We start from the raw sequence: 22,564 nt of genomic DNA on the forward strand, positions 1-22,564 counted from the left end.
TCCAGCACCAAGTTCAATCCGCCTCGGCGCAACAAGACCTGGTCCCATCCCCGGTGCCACAGGAGCGGCGTCAGAAGCAGGATAGTAATGGATTTCCATCTTGGAGACCCACTCCTTTGGGGAGCACCTGGCACAGATCTTTGGAGGTGGCAACGTCAACTTCGGCTCCGCAAACGGGACCCTGCCGGAAGAGGTGGGGCTACCGTGAACCCCAGACACCTTTGAGGCCTTGAGGGACCTCATTGCCATGACAGCACTAGGGTCCCCGACCCTCTGCAACAAGCCTCCAGCACCACTGAAGGAGGTACAGTCACGGGGCAAGCCGGCAATGTTGCGTCCGCCTGCATCTCCAAGGCACCGTTCGCCGGTACTGACAGGGAAGTACCACTCTGAGTCCCGGCACCGATCCATCTCACAATGACACTCTGACTTGCGGCACTGCTCACCATCCCGGCACTGATCCCCGACTCAGCGGAGGTACCGTTCTTGGCACAGTTCAAGGTCTCGGCACAAGTCGTCGTCACAGCGCCGCTCCCCATCCTCATGGCACCAATCACCAGCCCAGCTTCCCTCAGCACTGCCATGGCCATCCAGATCCCGGTCTTCATCTTCAGACTCGGAGGCGGGGTTTAGATACTCGTGCCGGAACCAGGACCGGGTTGGCACATAGATGTCCAGATGTGGGCACAATGCCATGGCCGGCACAATGCCATGGCCGGCGCAATGGCACAGGCTGGCACAGTGCCCTTTTGGACCCCCTGGGCATATCACAAGGCCCAGGGTACCTTGTCCAAGGTCTCCTGGTCGTCCAGCCACCCTGCCCTCGAGGGTGCTGAGGGAACTGCAGTCTCAGTGCCTTGCCTGGAGCTGGCCTCTGCTCTTTCAGTGGATCCAGGGATAATCGACCCAGAACAGGAGGCTGGGTAGGAGGTCCCGATAGACCAGAAAGTCCAGGATGACCCTGTTTGCATTCTCATCGTCCTCTCTGGAAAAGGCTGTGGCAGGGACTTCTACTTCAGGGCTGCTGCCATTAGAGTCATGCCCACAAGGACCTGCAGTGCAGAGTGGTGTGCAATATGGGCCTACAGGCTGAGGAGGTGGCAGAACAAGAGGCCCCGACGGCAGAAATGCTGGCCCTGAAAGTACACCTAGAGTGGCCCTGCCACTTATCAAGACCATCCAGGTGTAGAAAGGAGATACTTCATCCCCTCTAAGGGGTACAAGTATTTGTACACCCACCCACAGCCCTGCTGCTTGGTAGTGTCGGCGGTGAATGAACGTGAGAGGCAGGGGCAACACAGACCCACTCCAAAGTCCAAGGACTCTAAAGGACTCAACCTTTTGGCAAGAAGGTCTATTCCACAGGGGGGCTTACAGCTCAGGATTGCTAATCAGCAGGCAATTGTGAGCAAATACAGCTTCAGTTCCTGGAACTTCATGATGAAATTTAGAGAACTGTTGTCCTCGGAGTCCAGGGAGGAGTTTGGGGCTATTGTTGAGGGAGGGCAAGGCAGTGGCATGGACCTCTTTACAGGCCTCACTGGAGGCTGCAAACTCAGCGGCGTGCACCTTGTCCTCCGCCATGAGGAGAAGCTCATGGCTGCAGGCCTCAGGTCTGCCACCCGAGGTTCAGTACTCCCTCCAGAACCTGGCCTTTGATGGGGCAGGATTATTTGCGGAGCAAACTGACTCTAGGCCGTATAGCCTAAAAGACTTGAAGGCTACGCTGAAGTCGCTGGGGGTGCACACCCTGGCTACTCAGCGGAAACATTTTAAACCACAGACCTCTCAACGTCCCTACCAACCGCATCCTAGATGGGACTTTTCTAGGAAGTGTGGTAGGAATGGGAGGCAGAAGCCATCCCAGTCCTCATCCACTCAGAGCCAGGCATGCAGCTCTTTGGGCTCCAAGCAGGCCTTTTGAAGGTGCGCCCAGGGATAGCGTGCCAGACTATGGACCGGATCCTCAACCGTGTTTTCTGAACTGTCTATCCCACTTCTACCATGCTTGGTCCCAAATAACATTGGACTGCTGGGTTCTTCGCATGGTACAAGTGGGCTATTCTCTCCAGTTCTGCTCCTTCCCTCCCTCCTACCCCCTTCCCCATCCCTCTTTAGGGACCCTTCTCATGAGCAACTCCTTATCCAGGAAGTGCAAATGCTCCTTGCTTCAGGGGCAGCGGAGGAGATTCCTCAGCAGCTAGGGGGCAAGGGATTCTACTCAGACGGTACCCTACCTCCACAGCAAGGGTCTGCCTGAGACTACTTGGTCAAATCACATCTTGTACATATGTGGTACAGCATCCCAGAATGTGTCTCAGACCTCTCAAGGTTTGGCTTACGTCAGCGTACCACCCGGGACATGACAGTCTGGATTCTGTGGTCACTCTTCCAGGTCACGTCCTCCAGTCCCTGGACCGGTGGCTCAACCAAGATGTGTGCAAGGGCATCCCCTTCCATAGACCTCAGCCCTCCCTGTCCCTGGTAACAGATGCATTAGCACTGGGGTGGGTTGCACACCTGGGGGACCTTCAGACACAGGGCCTCTGGTCTCAAGACGAGCTCTCACTCCACATCAATATCAAGGAGTTGAGAGTGGTTTGGCTAGCATGCTAGACCTTCCAGGCCCACTTAAGGGGTCAATGTGTGGGAGTCATGACGGACAACACAACTGCAATGTTTTACATAAGTAGGGTGGCACCCGTTCCTCTCCCCTCCGTTGGGGACAAGGTGCAGCTCAGGCCTGACCCGGAAGTCGAACCAACTATTCATGGCAGTAGCAGACCATATGAAAGGTCTCCCGATCTCGTCGCAGAGGATCTCATTGTCGCTTACGTCCTGCATCCGCACCTGTTACAAATTAGCTAATGTTCCAGCCCTGGCTCTCATGACCCATTCCACGAGGACACAGGCCTTATTGGCAGCGTTCCTGGTTCAGGTGCCAATTCAAGAAATCTGCAGGACGGTGACGTGGTCCTCTGTGCACACATTTGCCACTCACTATGCTATAACCAAACATATTAGAGACGATGCAGCCTTTGGCAGAGCAGTGCTCCAGTCTGACACTCCATAACTCCAACCGCACCTCCGAGGTAGGGCTTGGAAGTCACCTAACTGGAATAGATATGAGCAAGCACTTGAAGAAAAAACAGTTACTCAGCTACTCATCACTGTTCTTCAAGATGTGTTGCTCAGATCCATTCCAGACCCACCTACCTTCCCCTCTGTCGGAGTAGCCAGCAAGAAGGAACTTAGTAGGCGCCGGGTTGGCAGAGTCATATATTGAGCGCCATACAGGTGCCACTCCATGGGGCTCTTACAGCCCACCCGACAGGTGCTCCTAGGGGAAAACTTTCCGAGAACTGTGCACACAGCGCACACACACCTAACTGGAATGGCTATGAGCAGCACATCTCAAAGAATAACAGTTACGAGATGGTGAGTAACCGTTTTTCCAGATGGAGCGTTGTCTTCAAAACATTCCCATTTTACCATCCTTTGATGATTGTTTTTCAGAGGGGAGGCTGGCTTTTTCTTCACCCAGTCTCAATCAGTATCATTTGATCTTAAATGTTCTCCCAGGATGTCTCTCCAGGATCATGGTAGCAATAATGTTGGCTTTAAGGGGAAAAGGAAATTCACTTCTCTTCTTGGACAACTTTTCTGATTAGGGTTCAGAAGCAAGCACACAGTGATAACGTCCCTGGAGTATCTTGGTTTCAGGTCAGACACATGGTACCAGGGAAGTCTATGATAGACCCGGGCTGAGGATGAATATTGTCAGGTACCAAGGTCTCATCTCGGAAGAATGTAAGCAGAAGATGAAGACGTTCATAAAGGAAAACAAGTGGTGCCACAGAAACAAAAATTCAGTTCTTATGCAGGTATGCTTTAGTGATCAAGAGTTCATATGCTGCCTGTCCAGTAATTCCAGGTATCCCCTCCACATCATATCTTGTCTCAACTGTTGGGAGAGATTTAGCTTCAGATGTATAGCTGTGTTCCCACAGCTAGTGAATGCAGATTTTTATTTTAACTATCTTTCTGATTCAGTTCAGGGAATGGATATTAGAAAGAGACAGTGCAGCATCCACCCTCTGAAACACAATGATTCACTGAGGTCTCAGGGCACTGCTCCTTCACAGGATAACAGATCTGTTCTGGTCACCGCAGTCAACGTGTCTGATAGGGGTTTCATGATATTTGGGAAGAATATGATATTTGGGAAGAATATGATAATTGGGAAGAATTAACCCTACTCCAAAGAGAATTTTCCTGCATTGGCTGGATCAGAATTTCCTATCTCTTGTGCTGACCGTCAAAGGGGAGATGAACACACAGACTTGCATTGCAAAAGGTGGATTAGCAGAGTGTCTCCTGCACCTAGAAATATCTCATTCATTGTAAGTTAATTGTTGAGCTGGTGATTGACCTCTTTGCATCTGGAAATAGTAAATAAAGTGCCCTGCTTACCCCTCTCTGCGTCTGGATCAGGGAAATGAGGTAGTGAATGACTTCCCACCGCTTCTTAGGACAGTACAAAAAGATAGAATGAGAGAGCTGGGGATGGATACTGTTTATGCCTTTGTCTGACAAGGCTATGGCTCTCAGGCTGCCTCACATTAGATATTTGACGGTCTCACAGAAGTCCACGGTTGCAAGACCAGTCCTGCCATTAGAAACTAGACGGGTTTATAGTGAATACTTGGATGAAGTGATATTGGGTTTAAGGATACCAAAATAGAAGACAACAATAGAACTTATTCTGCTGGCTGGTGCAACATCCATAGTTTTAACTATTGTGTTAAACCAGTGAATCATAACCTTGAGTTCTTCCAGCAGGGCTTTATTTTGTGTGTATAAACATCCAAATAAAAAGATCAGAAAAAGATTATACCAATCCCAGCACTAAATGCTTCCTTAGGGCATCCACAGTATTCCAACCCTGCAAGATTATAGAGCATAATCTTGAAATCTCATTCTGCTCCTTGCAGCACTACCCAGATTGAAGCCCTGCAGGAGGCTTCATTATGCCACAGATCTTTTAGAATAGATCTGCCGATGTTACCATCTCTAATCAGATAAGGGTTTTTTATTTGAAGTTGGGAGCTTTCTCTCTCTATCAAGCCCTAGTATTGTATTTTTAATTCAGGCAGGTGATTCTCACAACTATCATAACATTCATTCCCTACGTAAATTCAAGAAATATTTCTCTTTCTGTGAATTATCAAAGCACTGTCAACCTCAGGGCAGACAGTCATGTCTCCTATATTGAAATCTGCCAGTCAGCGATGTGTTCATCAAATTCTGCATTTTGGTTAACTAGTCTTAGCAAATGCCATTTTCTTTATTTTTGGAGAAGTCTTTTCTATGGCTTAGTACTAGGGGAAGATGAAGACGATATTTACCTCCCACCCTGTGGGCACACTGCTTTGAAAATTCCATGATAACGGGTCTGTGGACCTTTAGAAAAAGAATAGGAAAATATATCTGTGCTTACCTGAAAAAATACTTGAGTCAAATAATAAGGGCCACAGATCCAGCCAAAGACAAATGGATCATCTGGCAGAGCAATGAAAATTGACATTCAAGGATTGAGGTTCGTTGTCAGTTAGCGGAAATTACTATGCTCTGCAGTTGGAAAAATTGTTGTTTTCCCCCCACAAATTATATTTAACACAATCTCTGATGTAGGAAAGTAGATTTGAATTCCCTGGCTGTGAAAGTTATCTCAGACGGAGGGAACTTTGGGAGTCAGGGCTTTCCCTTGCTGCTAGTGGCTGACTGAGAGGTCTGGTTTTGCCTCCAAGTTGGAATGCAGGCTGAAATACCCATTTTAACAGGTCTGTGTACTTTATTACTTGAAAGAGAGGAAATTTTCAGGTAAATATGGATACATTTTTTCTATTTGCATTAAATTTATATTCAAACTTTTAAAAATGTTTTACAGTGCAATTAAAGTATAATTTGTATTTTGTAACATGTAAGCAATCTTTTAAGCAAATGAAAACATCGACTCTTTAAAAACCATCTACATTTGACAGAGTAAGTTTAGCAACAAATGTACAGTTGGGGTGAGTCACATTTTGTACCTTAGTCAGTTCGTATGTCTTAACAGTTGATTCACCCAGAACAGCTGCTTAATCTTTCACTTGGTGACAGGCCACATGCCAAGAAAAGCAATCTGGTGCACTGCAGTTATACACTATCAAAAAGTCAAACTAAGAACTTGTATCTCATTGTTCAAAGCTGTATTTTATGAAAATGAAGAATTGCTTTTTAAGATTTAAAGTATACTATGAACCCAAAGGGAAACTGTAGTGACTAATTCTCATATCACTATTATAATTATCATTAACAATTAAAAGATAGTGCCTTTAATTTACTATGGTGCTTCACCAATATAGAAAAGACTTGTAGCTAAATAAGACATGACCAGCAAAGAAAAGGCTAGGACACAGTTCAGGGCAGGACAAGGAAGACTTTACCTTGCTTCACATGGAACAAGATGCAAAGTCATAGCTAGCTAAGTAGATTATATTGTACATATATTTTTTAAATAATTTTAGAAAGATGTCATTTATAATACCTAGCTCTGAATTGTTCAAATTTCTCAGTACAGGGAGCTGTTTCACTGATATGTCATAGAAGGCAAGCTCAGTCAACTGGCCCCTAGACAAATACCATTGGGAGGAAATAAGCAATGACTTCTTAACAGATCCACTGAAAATAGGATAAAGAGCCAATATCCTTACTTACTCGTGCTACCTTCAGTTATGTAGACTAGAAACTTGGTAAAATAATCTCGAGATGTGACCATCATGGTAGCAGAAACTCTGGGAAAACATGCTAAACCTATTGGATGGTAACTATATTCAAATAAACTTTAGAACAGTGGTTCTCAAACGTTTGTACTGGTGACCCCTTCCACATAGCAAGCCTCTGAGTGTGACCCTCCCTCCTTATAAATTAAAAACACTTTTAAATATATTTAACACCATTATAAATGCTGGAGGCAAAGCAGGGTTTGGGGTGGAGGCTGACCGCTTGTGACCCCCTGTGTAATAACCTCGTGACCCCCTGAGGGGTCCTGACCCCCAGTTTGAGAACCCCTGCTTTAGAATGAGTCTACTGGGCCTGATATACTTATCCTAGATTACAGCTAATCTTCAGGCTCCCAATGGGACCCAATCTCTTGAAGCTCCTGGCTGAAGCCTTAAAGACACAAAATATCTCTCCTGCCTACAGATATACCTCTGACAGTTGCGTTTTAATGGGCTGGAACGTGGCATAGATAATTGTTGACAGAGACAGTTTTTGTCTTTGTGAGTTAAAATTGGTTAAATCAACATTTTTAAATTATATACAGTATTCCAAATGCAGCAAATCGGTAAACTTATTTTTTTAAAGGCAAATCTTCTGTACTAATTGAAGACCACAATTTTTAAAAAATGTGCAGGCTCCCTTCTCGTTAGAGAATGTCTTTGCCTTTTTTTCCCTCTTAAAAATATCAAGAGATACTTAAGTTTGGAAATGAGTATATGAAACCTACTACCTTTCATAATGTTATCTAAAGCGTTACGTTTCAACCGGATGCATTTCATTGATATTGCATCTGGCTGTATATGTCACTTTGAGGGATTTTATAATACAGCTATTTGTTATTTTTTTTAAACTAGAAACGAAATCCTACAGACCTCATATTTAACGTTATTTTTCTTCACCTACTGCAGGAGACTCTTGACAGAGGAGTGTAATATCTGTGCTTAACAAGTGGGCAGAGTGCCAAAAAGTAATATTTTTGATGGATTGGGATGGAAGTAAAAAGGGGAGGAATGGGAGTAAGTGGATCCTGGAAGATACTAGAACAGAGAGGGAAAATGAGGGATTGATTTGAGGGGAAGGGAAAAACTAAAAATACAAAATTTAAAAGTGGTGGGTTAGAAACCCCACCTCCAGATCTTGAAAGAGGAAAAAAAGAGGGACTATTATTGGAAGCTAGCTTAGTAGCTGAAATAAGCTCGAACAATATTTCATACTCCACCCGAAGACAGAAATCGTGAGAGTTAACCACTTGATATTGTTGCAGAATGCTATTGTGATTAAGCTCTGTGTATTTCATGTTGGGATAAATACTTCTTACAATAATCAAAACCAATATAAATATTGCAGAACTTAAAACTAAGAAAAGCAAATTCATATAATTACATATCCTACTGAGACAAACGGACGGTAGCTGGGTTACTTTAGTTTTTTTTTAAAGTTGGGGTGTAACGGCTAAGATATATCCCTTAACAAAACACCAGAAAATTACTTTTATATTGTATTGATTTGTTAAATACATCTCACAGTCTACAAGAGAATATTAAAGCATTTTAGCACTGCTTGTGAGGTGTTACTTTGCTAATCTGCAGCCTGTTTTACACAGTGCAGTAAGAAGTTGAATAAATGATCTCTAGAGGCTTGACGTTCTGCACTGTAGGCTTTTTTTTAACCTAGTGCTCGCTACATAGGATTGCTGTGCATAACAGCATGCAGTATGTCAGCTGATTTAAGTATTAGTTTTGTGATGCAGGAGGAAACTGAGTGTTTTAATCCAAAACTTTTTCATTTCTTCAGCATAATGGTAAGCAGAATACCTTTTTCTTACATGTATTTGTGTTAGGTTAGTGTAGTGATTTTAAATTGCTTAGCTTTTATAAAGTTGCCACAGGTTGTTTTTCATGTAGTCATTCTTCAGAACACAGTGAAAACAAGACCAGCTCTTTCTGTACTACTTTTTAAAACAAACAAACAAAAAAGCTACTGTAGATGGTGCATGTATATACTGACAGCCACTGCAACCCACACAAGTTATCTGTAGTATGCTATTCTTCTATCTTTTTAAGTAGTAGGTAGTTCATAAACACAGGAGATATAACCTAATATTCAATATTGCTGAGTCATCTTGAGTTAAGTATATGTTGTGAAGTTTTATATTTAGCACTTTCAACCCTGCAGTTGCAGTTAACTGGGATAGGAAATTGTTTTGTTGCTTTAACTTAAAATAATTAAACTTCGAAATTAAAGAGCACAAGCCATTACTTCAGTATGACTTTTCAAATGAGCATATTATTTCAGAATGGAAAGGCTATTTTAATTGTACAGTTTGGTCCTTTTTCCCCTAAAACTTCATTGTGTATCAGTATCATCTTATGTTCTCATTCCTGCCAATTCCTCTACTGAGAAGTAAGCGGGGAGGGGGTGAGTGTGTGTCTGTAAATCTTTTAAAAAAGAAATGCATTGCGCCAACATGGTGATGCAGGCAAATCTGCCTCTTTTGCATCTGTTAACCTCTGTGTGCTGTATGTAGTACCTTTGGAAAGAAGTGTACATCACATTCATACATACAGAAAAGGTTAAAAAGATGTTTGGGTCAAATTCAGAAGGTAAATGGTGGTGGTAGCTATGGCCAGTAGGTTTGTCTAAGTCATGGTAACTTCAAGTGCTGTGAGGACTGAAGGTTGGAATTGTAATAGGAAAAGCAACCTACAGGTGTGTTTAAGAAGTGTGACAGTGTAAAGGGGGCTGCACATACAGCTTCTTATCCCCCAGTATGATGCTTTTCCTATTACAACTCCAACCTTCTGCTTCTGAGTGTAAGTTGCTATACCATATTGTCTCTAAACTTGACCCTTTCAATTGGGTTTCTCTTTAGCTATTTTTCTGCGTACACCATCGTGCTCTGCTCTTCCCCAAGGAGTCATTTCAGGCTGTGGGTTTGCATCCTGTATTGTGTTGATTGTCTCACACCTTTTATTCCTTTGGAACACTACGGAATACTACTCCATCAGATTGCTGGTAGTATTACTAACATGCTGCACTTCTGATGTTTAATATCTAACATTAGTAGTACAGCTTTCTCTAATTCTAGAACTGCTTTCAGGGTGGCAGGAGGGTGGGAATAAAGAATGAAAAAAGTTGGGGGTGAGAGTAATGGAGGAAAGGCAGTTCATAGAAAAGAGACTGGAGATAATTGGAGGCCAACATAAAAAATGAGATGGATAATAAAAGCATGAGAAAAGAGAGGATGAAGAAATCACTTACAGAAAAGCTAATTCAGGCATGGTAAGTAGAAAGAGCATTAGGGTAGGGCCTGAACTGACGTAAGAACTTTGAAAGTCGTCTTCACAGTCCCTTTCTGAAAAATACCTTAGGTGAACCCTGCAATAGAAGAGTCATTCAACTTCTTAAAGTAAATTCCATGATCTACTGATATGATTTTTACTATGATATTCAACTCAACCCTAATTGACAATAGTGCGTGTATACATAAAAGTATACAAGTGATAAACTCACAAATACTTTATAGTCAATTACATAGTATGATACTTGCATTTGGAAAACCTCTTCTTTATGTTCATGTTCGTATTTATTAACTTGTTTCACTTGATCACATTGACTCTTACTATGACACATTTCTTCCTGGGAACAAGTACATAGTTTTAACCATTTTCTGGTGCAGTTTGATGCATACTTAGCCTGTGAAACATAGAAAATTCATGACTGACTAGATATTTATACATTGTTTGCAGAATTGTTGTACCTGGCCCAGGTACACCTCTACCCCGGTAACACTGTCCTCGGGAGCCAAAAAATCTTACCGGTTATAGGTGAAACCGCATTATCTTGAACTTGCTTTGATCTGCTAGAGCACTAACCCCCCCCCCCCCCCGAGTGCTGCTTTACCGTGTTATATCCGAATTTGTGTTATATCGGGTTGCATTATATCGGGGTAGAGGTGTACCAGGATATGCGAGAGACAAGGTAGGTGAGGTAATATATTTTATTGTTCCAACTTCCGTTGGTGGATTTGTCCAAACCATGGGAACCAGGCATGGGTACTAGGATGCCTCCCCAAGATTCCAGCCTCTTAATGGGCCACCTTGAGGAAGAATTTCTGGAAAACGCACCACAGAACCAACAAGATACATGAGATACATCAATGATATTTTCTTCCTCTGGACAGAGGACCTAAATCCCCTCATTGATTTCTACAACAACTTGAACCATCACCCCCATTCATCAAAAACTCTCTAGAACACTCCCACACCAGTTTCAATTTTGTGGATGCCACAATCAGCTTCAACAATGCCAACTCTACAATACAGGGTATCAAGTAATTACAAGCCATACTTGATGGGGACCACATCCTGAAATAAATCTTTCCCAAACCCACTCTTCTGGCCATCAAACAGCCTCTTCAGCCTTGCCAAGCTCATGGTCAAAAGCAGGCTCCCCATAGACTAGGACATATCAACTCAAAATGGCACCAGACCCTGCCAAAACACATGAAAAACCTGCAGGCCTATCTCCACTATTATGATGATCAAGACCCCCAATATAACACCTTTGAAGATCCATGAGTTCTACACATGCCTGTCACAGCATGTGGTGTACCTCATCTAGTGCACTAAATGCACTAAGCACAACTGTGGGTGAAACCAGACAATTACTACATTCTCGAATGAACTCATAGAAAAATGAGATACAAAAATGCCATGGGTAAACAGTTTTCACAAAGCAATCACTCTGTATCTGACCTCACTCCCCTTCCTCAAAAGAAACCTGCACAACATCTTCAGAAGCTGAGCCTGGGAACTTAAATTCATAATTCTGCTGGACACTAAAAACCATAGACGTAACAGAGATATTGGTTTTATTGCTCATCACAACAGTTATCTCTTGATTGCCAACTTAACTTTAAGTGATCTACAGCATGTGTGAACCCCTTATGCTAAATGATTTGTCCCACGTTGTATTCAACTTGGACATTCTAATTACCTTCCTGAGACCTGAGGAAGAGCTCTGTGAAGCTTGCAAGCTTGTCTTTTCCACCAACAGAAATTGTTCCAATAAGAGAGATTACCTCATCTACTTTGTCTCTTCGATATTTTATACTGCATTCATAATTTGGTATACATATTCCTTTTTTTATTCTTTTTAGTAATTTGCACTTCTATTTTTGTTGTTGTTGTACAGAGCTCTGGGATCGAAACTTTAGTGGAGGAACTTTGCTCCAGACTAAAAGACCTTCAGAGTAAGCAAGGTGAGAAGTATACTGAGTCTTTTGAGGCCAAAGAGCATGTTTTGTAAGGTATATCATTTGGGGGTTTTCAGGTGGAGATGTTCTGGTCCCATTACTCTGGTCCCTTTAAATAAGGCGAACAATTGGAAAATAAATGAATAATCTTATATCGATAGCCATTTTTCAGGTAAAAGAACATATCTTCAAATGGCACTTCCTTTATGAACAGATATGCTTTTGTGTGTGTATTCAGTCATACCTTCTGCTTGCTTTGGTGAATTTTTATTCCTGGTCACATTGCAGCCTCAACAAAGATAAGAGATTGAGAGCTGGATTCTGTTCCTTTTTGTACATTGCCACTCATTTACTAAGAATAGATTGCTAAATTACAGTTATGAAACAATCAAGTATATCTGTGAAAACCCACTAACATGAAGTGAGGTTGCTTAGGTGTCAGGTCATAATTTAAAGACTACATTGAATGTAACTGAGGCTGTAAATGGGACTCGCTAGGTTTAAGGGGAAGAACCTTTTACTTACATTTGATATCTAAATTGAGACTGTAAAAGTGGAACCTCACAGTGCTACTTTTGCACTTTTGCTTCTCAAAATGCTACTACTGCACTATTTTCTCTCCATAAACCTCTCTTGTTAAGACTTTAAAATGCTTGATCTTCATTTATACTAAAGTTCTACAGTCCTATAATATTCACCATATGATTTGGAATGACTTCATACTACTTTACATAAAATATAGTTGTAGAGTCTACAACCAGAGTTGATAGTAGCTGAACATTCATCTAACCATAGGGCAGCATATTTTGACAATTCAACAGCAGTACGCATTCAGTCAAGTGGAAAATCAAGTGTCTTGCACACTCATGAAAAACAGAAATAATAAATAAAAATTTCACTCTTTCTTAAATAAGACTTCTCTCTCTGAAAATCAGAATAAAACAAACCAAGAAAGTTGAATTTTAGTAGCCTTGTTCCATTGTACAGCCAAAAGGCTGTTGTGGCAATACTTCTAAACAGACACCCTTTTAAAAAACGGAAAACAAAAACAAAAAAGTTAAAATCAAGTACATATATTTTTCCCTTTTTGATAGTTCTCTTTTCTATACTTATATATGCAACCCTAATTCACATCTTAAACTGTTACTTTCTTTTGCTTCAGTCTTTCAGAAGAAATAAATCTAACTGTTCTAAACATGATTTCAGATGTTATAAATCATGCTCTTTGGATTCCAGTGTTTATAAGAACATCTGTGTATCACTGTGAGCACCCAGCATAAGTATAACTCTTTAACCATAAAAAGAAGCACACTCTCAACATTCACAGTGAGTTCTTCGGGTTGCTTTTCAGTGACCCGCTCGAGCTGCCTCTGTGTTGTTGATTATATAAAACTATTTATTTTGATATGAGTGAAAAAAGACAAGTATGTACATCAACTGCATTTTTATATCTTGTATATTTTCATAGGAAAATTCATAATCCTATATTATACACAGCCCTTGCAACTGAAATCCCCCCTCTGCATTTTTTCCTCCCGCCGCAAAAATAATTACACTAATTGCTCTGGAGTTTAATTTTTTCCCACTGAAATACATGAGCAGTTAGATGCTAAAACCAATAGCAATTACGTGTTAAATGGACAATTAGTCTTTTATTTTACATGTAGAATTTCCAAAAGAGGTTAAGGATATTGACAAACTAAGTACAGTAAAATGCTGAATTGGAAAAGAGTGTAGCTAGGGCATAGTGTAGCCCACAGTTGCATCCTGGTCATCTTTGGTGAAATTAATGGGGCTTAATTAGATTATTTTAGAAACTCTCAATCTTAGGTTATACTTTATAACAATTTCTGTACATGAAATTGTTTTTATTGCTAAGTAGTAACAGGTTACCATATATTATTGTAAATATTTAACTACTGGTGTATATACTGTGTTTTTGTTAGATACTTTTAGTTTATATTTAATCACTTTCTGAATTTCTCTGTAAAACTAAGGTATAACTTTCTGGCATTTTGTTTCATAACAGAGGAGAAGATTAACAAAAAGTTAGAGGGTTCTTTGTCTCCTGAGGCTGATTTATCTCCCACAGCAAAGGATCAAGTGGAAATGTATGTTTCTTTTAACTTGAAACTTAAAAATCTTCTAAATACAGTGGTTAAAAAGTCAGAAAATTTAAAGTTATTCCTACAGTCCCCTTTTGCACATGTAGTGTTCTGTGTTCTAGGTGTTTGATGCCTTATATATTTGCAACAAGGCCAACTTTATTTTTGTTGACACTTATGGAATTGAATTTTTAAACTGTAGTGTTCTATTTATTTAAATTTTTCCAATTTTTATTAAGGGGACTGTGTCAGCTACACAAATTAAAGTGCTAAAAGTAGTTTCAGGTACTATTCCAACCTTTTTGTCCCCATTCCAGATTTGTGGTGGTATAATTATGGTGGTGGTATAATTATGGTGGTATATCTTTAAGACAGTGTTGTCCCCCATACAAAAAGGGGGAAGTATGAAGTCGACTGTAAACAAAGTGCTGCTACCACTGAAAACAATAGTTTTGCTTTTGACTTCTTTGGGGAAAGAAGTATGATTTTGTCTTTATCTTTCAATTAAAGAATTATAAGCAACCTTTCAGATACTGATGTAGAAACAGGTAAAATGTGTCAGACAGAAGTGTCATTAAGTTGACTATATCTTAATTTTTCTCTTAAAAAAAACCTTAATGTTCAAAATACTATTCAAAGGAATTTACATAGTGAGTTTAATGTTCAGATAAGTGACCCCAACATTACTTATTACACTGATAATTGTGCCAATTTACGGATCTCATAGAATTGTAAACTTTTTTTTGAATGGGTAGTCATGGGGGGGGGGGGGGAGGAATTTCCCTGTATAGATATCTTGAATATCAATCTCAGAAATCATTTAAAGTTAAGGAAAATAATGTACTTCAGACTTGTCTGTATTCGTGAAACTTAACTAAAAAAATTACAACGAGTGCAAGCCCTAGTGTAGATAAAGCTGAGGTAGCAGTGCCTGTTTTTACCATAGAAGCACAGAATCATAGAACTGGAAGGGACGTCGAGAGGTTATCTAGTCCAGACCCCTACATGTTAATTTAAACTTCACAAATTTAAAGGAGACAGTTTGTTTGGCATTCTGTACAAACAAGTACAAACTATTATCTAAGCAGATCATATATGTGTTACATGATTTGTTAGTGGGAGGCTATTTTTGAAATGTGGGGGTGGGGCATGGTGGTGGATTGAGAAATGTGCCTTCATTACAGTGGCTTTTAAGACTCTTTGGATCCCATAAGTTTACAGTTGATCTAAATGATATATAACATAATAATTTTAAGAACATATAGGGATTATGGTGTTCCTACTTGTGATGGGCATGCCAGAGAGTCTCAGGTCACATATGCTTGGGACCCTGATTTTAAAGTAGTATTTGTGGAGGCTGTTTCCATGGCTTGACTCAAATAAAAAAATATATATGAAAAGTTTGTCACAGTGGCTATAACAATGTTCCCAGAGTTTGGGGTTACTAGAATGTATATTTAAAACTTCTCACTGGTTAATGCAAATTAGTATCATGTATTAGTCATAATTTGCTTTTCTTTTAAAAATCAAACTATAGAATCATAGAATTGTAGGGCTGGAAGGGACCTCGAGAAGTCATCAAGTCCAGCCCCCTGCGCTGTGGCAGGACCAAGTAAACCCAGACCATCCCGTAAAGGTGTTTGTCTAACTTGTTTTTAAAAGCTTCGAATGATGGGGAATCCACAACCTCCCTTGGAAGCATATTCCAGTGCTTAACTACCCTTATAGTTAAAGATTTTCCCAATAGCTAACCTAATCTCCCTTGGTACAGATTAAGCCCATTATTTCTTGTCCGATCGTCACTGGACATAAAGAACAATTGATCATCATCCTCTTTATAACAGCCCTTAACATATTGGAAGACTGTTATCCGGTCCCCTCTCAGTCTTCCTTTCTCAAGACTAAACATGGACAGGTTTTTCCACCTTTGCTCATAGGACAGGTTTTCTAAACCTTTCATCATTTTTGTTGCTCTCCTCTGGATTCTTCCCAGTTTGTCCACATTCTTCCTGAATTGTGGTCCCCAGATTTGGACACAGTACTCCAGCTGGAGCCTCACGAATGCCAAATAGAGCAAGACGGTTACCTGCTATGTCTTACATACAACACTCCTGTTAATACATCCCAGAATCACATTAGTCTTTTTTGCAGCTGCATCACATGGTATTCAGTTTGTGGTCCACTATAACACCCAGATCCTTTTCATCAGTACTATCTCCTAGACAGTTATTCCCCCATTTTATATTTGAATTTTCCTTCCTCAGTTAAGTTCTTTGCACTTCTCTTTATTGAATTTCATCATCTTTAATTCAGACTAATTCTCCTAATTTGTCAACATCATTTTGAATTTTAAATCTGTCCTCCAAAGTGCTTGCAACCCCTCCCAGTTTGGTATCATTTGCAAATTTTATAAACATACTCTCTACTCCATTATACAAGTCATTAATGAAAATATTTACTAGTACTGGACCCAGGACTGACCCCTACAAAACCCTACTGGATACACCCTCCCAGCTTGACAACAACTCTTTGCATATGGTCTCTCAAACAATTTTGCACACATCTTACAGTAATTTCATCTAGACCCCATTTCCCTAGTTAACTTATGAGAATGTCATGTGGAACTTTGTCAAAAGCCTTACTAAAATCAAGGTATATCACATCTACTGCTTCCTCCCTATCCACTAGATCAATAATCCTATCAAAGGAGGAAATTAAGTTGGCTTGACATGATTTGTTCTTAACAAATCCATGCTGCCTATTCTATATAACCCTATTATCCTCCAGGTGCTTACTATTTGGTTGTTGCTGATGTAGGAAGTTTCTCGTGCTGCATATATGTAAGTCATTTGACAATTGATAGATTGGCTTTAGAGCTTCTGTAGAGCATTGAATAGTGCAGTTTTAATAGGGAAATCATAAATTCCAAACAGTTAAGTTAAAAATTTCTAGTGAAAAGCTGTGTCATCTGATAACTTCATAGCTGAACCTTCATGGTTTTGAACATCCTCCGCTCCCATTGGCTTCAGTAGGAATTGAGGATGTGCTCAGCAGCTTTCAGGATTGTATATATTGTGGGTTTTTAAAATATAATTATATTTAAAATATAATTATCTAATATAATTCTGTGCACACTTTTAGGTGGTTTTCTGTTGTATCATTCAAATACACTAAATTATGCTTGGTATTTGGGATCTCTTGGGTTGTACAATATTCTAGTGATTATGGAAGTAAAAGAACTTGAAAAAAGCAAAATTGGAAATTAAGTATTTCAAAAGTGCCTGTAGAAGTTCTAAAAACTGAATTTAAATATCTTTTCTTTTTCTTTCAGGTATTATGAAGCATTTCCTCCTCTTTCTGAGAAGCCAATTTGCCTGCAAGAAATTATGACTGTATGGAATAAATCCAAAGTTTGCTCTTACTCTAGCTCCTCATCTTCATCCAATGCTCCACCAACTAGCACCGATACATCCTCTCCAAAGGACTGCAATAGTGAAAGTGAAGTAACTAAAGAGAGAAGTAACAAAGTGTCTGCCACTGTACATGAAAGAACCCAGCAGAAAAAAAGTAAAACTGAGAGAGAGAACAAGTTCAGTAATGGCACTGTTGAAGATAAGCCTGCTTTATATAAAAAGCAAGTCCGACATAAGTCTGAGGGAAAGATGCGTCCTCGCTCCTGGTCGTCTGGTTCCAGTGAAGCAGGCTCAAGTTCAAGTGGTAATCAAGGTGAATTAAAAGCATCAGTGAAATGTATTAAAGTAAGACATAAAACAAGGGAGGTTCGAAATAAAAAGGGGCGGAATGGGCAAAGCAGGCTTTCAGTGAAGACTGGTGAAAAGACCGAAAGAAAAATCCATAGCGGAAGTAGCAGCAGCAGTGGATCGATCAAACAGCTGTGTAAAAGGGGTAAAAGACCATTAAAAGAAATTGGAAGGAAAGAAACTGGCAATAATGATGGAAAAGATCTGTATTTAAACAGCAGAAACGAAAAGGAATATAAAGAAGAACCCTTGTGGTATACTGAGCCGATTACAGAATACTTTGTTCCTCTGAGCAGAAAAAGTAAGCTTGAGACTACATACCGCAACAGACAAGATACGTGTGATATAACATCAGAGGCTGTAGAAGAATTGTCCGAATCAGTGCATGGTCTTTGTATTAGCAACAATAATATTCATAAAACATACCTCGCAGCAGGTACTTTTATTGATGGTCACTTTGTAGAAATGCCTGCAGTTCTAAATGAGGATATTGACCTCACTGGGACCTCAATATGTTCTCAACCAGAGGACGATAAATATTTGGATGATGTTCATCTGTCAGAACTAACACACTTCTATGAAGTGGATATTGATCAATCCATGTTGGATCCTGGTGCCTCAGATAAAATGCAAGGAGAAAGTCGGATTTTGAATATGATTCGACAAAAAAGTAAAGAGAAATCTGATTTTGAGGCAGAATGTTGCATAGTGTTAGATGGAATGGAGTTGCAAGGGGAAAGTGCAATATGGACAGATTCAACCAGCTCTGTTGGTGCTGAAGGGTGGTTCTTGCAAGACCTTAGTAATTTAGCTCAATTTTGGGAGTGCTGTTCATCTTCTAGCTCTGGTGATGCAGATGGAGAAAGTTTTGGAGCAGATTCTCCTATCTTAGACAGCACAATGCTTAATTCACACATGCTTGCTGGCAATCAAGAGCTCTTTTCGGATATTAATGAAGGGTCTGGTATAAACTCTTGTTTTTCAGTGTTTGAAGTGCAATGCAGAAATTCTGTTTTACCATTTTCTTTTGAAACACTCAATTTGGGAAATGAAAATGCAGATTCTAGTAGCAGTGCTAATATGCTTGGAAAGACACAGTCTAGATTGCTCATATGGACCAAAAATAGTGCCTTTGATGAAAATGAACACTGTTCCAATCTTTCAACAAGAACTTGTAGTCCATGGTCACACTCGGAAGAAACACGTTCAGACAATGAAACTTTAAATATTCCATTTGAAGAATCCACACAATTTAATGCAGAAGATATAAATTATGTAGTTCCTAGGGTGTCTTCAAGTTACGTAGATGAAGAAATTCTAGATTTTTTTCAAGAAGAAACTTGCCAGCAACAAGCTAGAACTTTAGGAGAAATACCCACTTTGGTTTTCAAAAAAAAATCTAAACTAGAATCTGTCTGTGGTATTCAGCTAGAACAAAAAGGAGAAGGTAAAGATTATGAAACAACACAAGTGTCTAGTGAAAGCAGCCCACACGGAGATGGCTATAGCTCAGGGGTTATTAAAGACATTTGGACAAATATGACAGACAGAAATTCTGCAGCAATGGTAGAGATAGAAGGAATAGAAGATGAATTGTTTTCAACTGATGTAAATAACTACTGCTGCTGTTTAGATACTGAAGCAAAAGTTGAAACCCTCCAGGAACCTAATAAGGCAGTGCAGAGATCAGAGTATCATCTTTGGGAAGGTCAAAAAGAGAACTTGGAGAAGAGAGCATTTGTTGCAAATGATTTATCAGAAATAGATGGTGGTGATTATACTACACCATCAAAACCTTGGGACATAAACCAGGATAAAGAAAACTCATTTATACTTGGTGGTGTGTATGGGGAGCTCAAAACATTTAATAGTGATGGAGAATGGGCACTAGTGCCCCCCAGTCACAAAAAAGGAAGCTTATTACAGTGTGCAGCTTCTGATGTAGTGACAATAGCTGGTACAGATGTCTTCATGACACCAGGAAACAGCTTTGCTCCTGGTCACAGGCAGTTATGGAGGCCATTTGTATCATTTGAACAGAATGAGCAATCGAAGAATGGAGATAATGGATTGAATAAGGGGTTTTCTTTTATCTTCCATGAAGACTTACTGGGAGCTTGTGGTAACTTTCAAGTTGAAGAACCTGGACTTGAATATTCATTCTCTTCCTTTGATCTGAACAATCCATTTTCACAAGTTCTTCATGTAGAGTGTTCATTCGAACCAGAAGGAATTGCATCTTTCAGCCCTAGTTTTAAACCCAAATCAATTCTGTGCTCTGATTCAGACAGTGAAGTTTTTCATCCCAGGATATGTGGTGTTGACAGGACGCAGTACAGGGCTATCCGGATTTCTCCAAGAACTCACTTTCGCCCAATTTCTGCATCTGAGCTTTCTCCAGGGGGTGGAAGTGAGTCAGAATTTGAGTCAGAAAAAGATGAAGGAAGTATTCCAGCCCCTTCCCAAGTAGACGTGTTTGAAGATCCACAAGCAGATCTCAAACCACTAGAAGAAGATGCAGAAAAAGAAGGGCATTACTTTGGAAAGTTAGAGCTTGAATCTGGAAAATTCCTTCCCAGATTAAAGAAGTCTGGAATGGAGAAGAGTGCACAAACATCACTGGATTCCCAGGAAGAATCAGCTGGAATGTTGCCAGTTGGAAACCAAAATCCCTGCTTAGAGTGCAGTATGAAAGAATCACTAGATATGAGGGATATGGAAAATTCCAAAATAAACTGCAGAATAGTGGAGCAACATGAAGAAATAAACAGGTTTTGCAACTGCAAAGCAGGTTGCCATTTCCCTACATATGAGGATAATCCTGTTTCTTCAGGAGAGCTGGAAGAGGTATGTGTTGATGTAAGATTATTGGATTTGCACCTAGCATAAATCAAAAAATAGACTGTTTATGCAACACCCATTCTAGTAATTTGGTAGTTCGGTTTAATGGATGACATCTAATTCTTCGATAGCAAAGTTAATGATCTAATGGTAGTAATTATTGAGTCATCTTACATAAGCAAATATCTCAGTGTTTTTTAAAAATTCATGTATTGAAAGATTAAGTGAAGTTTCTTTTTTTGGTTTGTCTGATTTATATGTAATCTGATGAAAAAATGCGTTTAAATTTCTAGCTTGACAATACTGAAACATGAAGCAAGCGAGTTAAAATAAGAGTATTGTAATCCTAAATCAGTTCTTTCAATATGTTTACTAATGGAGCAGGATATATTTTAAGTAGTCAAAAGTTTTACATTTTTACACTTGAGTAAAACACATTCATTTGCCAAACAGAACAATAATGAATGTTTTGATCACATCTGTTTTAGCTTATTGAATTGCCATGTCCTGGTCAATACTTCAAAGGGGGGAAATGAATTATAGGCTTGGAATATTAATTAAATTCTAGAAAAAATAAGTTTTTTGCTGAGCAGAATCTTTCAAAATGAAAATACAAAAATATTTTAGCCTCTCAGGTTAAACTTATGTGACTGTTCTTGTATCAAGGATTAAAAAATTAAATCCTTTATAGAAAGATACTAATTGCTCTTAATCATCAAGCACTATGAGACTTAATAAAAACCACAATAATTTTAAGATTCAGCATTTATACAAAACTTTTATTTAGCCATGGGTTGTCATGATTTACTTAATTTGATGTGGTGAAGTAGACTTCTCTAGTACACATCTATAGTCACCACAAATATACTCTCAGGTTTCATTTTTTTCCTGCATGTGGAATGACAGGATGACAGCACAAGTTGAATTCTCATAAGCACAGTTCAAACTGCTGGAATAACGCTCCCTTTGCCCCAAACCTTGCAACAGGAGCCACCAAGATTGTAACTACACTTCCTATATCGGTTTTGGAATAGAAATGCTGGAGTTTCATACACGCCTCCCACCCTTCCCTAGTGAAGAGAACCACTAGGATCTTTATTCTCATCATTTTTCTTCCGTGTCCGTCCGTCCATCCATCCATCCATCACATGTGTGTCCTTGATAAGGAACTTTCCTGCATTACTTCCCCTGTTCAGTGCCTAGTGCCAGATAAGCACAGTGCTTAGTAAGAACCATTGGCTTGAGCTGCTAGTTGAAATTATCCAGTGATGTCTTTCCTTCCTAATCTTCCTGCTGTGGGGGAACACTGAGGGGCTTCCCACTCTTGAATCTGCTTCTATCACACAGCCAGGTGGGAACTCTATAGCTACAAAGTTCTAAGCTGCTGAGCCATATGAAGCTCCAAATCACAGTCATTTGATTTAGTGCTTTAGAATGTAGCGTGCAGCCTAAAGTTAGCTCCTCACTAAAGTGGACAGAGGAACCTTGTTGCAGCTTTAGCTGTGGAGAGGCTGTGGGCCAGGTCCCCAGGAGTAGCTCTTCCAACTCAGAACAGGTAAGAGGATAGGGAAATAAGAGGCTTTACTACTCCATGATTCTGTCTCTAGGTTCAATTTAAAGCAGTCTCTGTTCTTCTCTAAGTTGCACTGGCTCAGTTGTGTTGGAACCACTGTGCCAGTCCTGTGCCACCTGAGGATTCTTGCACATTGAGAGAATCATTGGGTAGTTAAGATGAATTTACAACAATGGCTGCATCAGAGGCCATGTCTTGACCC

General features: G+C 40.1%; 1 protein-coding gene across 4 annotated transcripts in view; it reads left to right on the forward strand.

Moving 5' to 3' along the window:
* The window catches only part of KIAA0232 (KIAA0232 ortholog), a 108,723-nt gene that overhangs the window by 65,340 nt on the left and 20,819 nt on the right, over nucleotides 1–22,564 (forward strand). For all 4 annotated transcript variants that reach the window (XM_034772931.1, XM_034772932.1, XM_034772933.1 and 1 more), the window contains 3 exons: nucleotides 12,022–12,088; nucleotides 14,112–14,193; nucleotides 17,519–20,795. In XM_034772931.1, the coding sequence (XP_034628822.1) occupies nucleotides 12,022–12,088; nucleotides 14,112–14,193; nucleotides 17,519–20,795 (3,426 nt within the window). The remainder of the gene's footprint in view (nucleotides 1–12,021; nucleotides 12,089–14,111; nucleotides 14,194–17,518; nucleotides 20,796–22,564) is intronic.

This window comes from Trachemys scripta, chromosome 5 (genome assembly GCF_013100865.1).
Source record: "Trachemys scripta elegans isolate TJP31775 chromosome 5, CAS_Tse_1.0, whole genome shotgun sequence".
Classification (NCBI taxonomy): Eukaryota; Metazoa; Chordata; order Testudines; family Emydidae; genus Trachemys; species Trachemys scripta.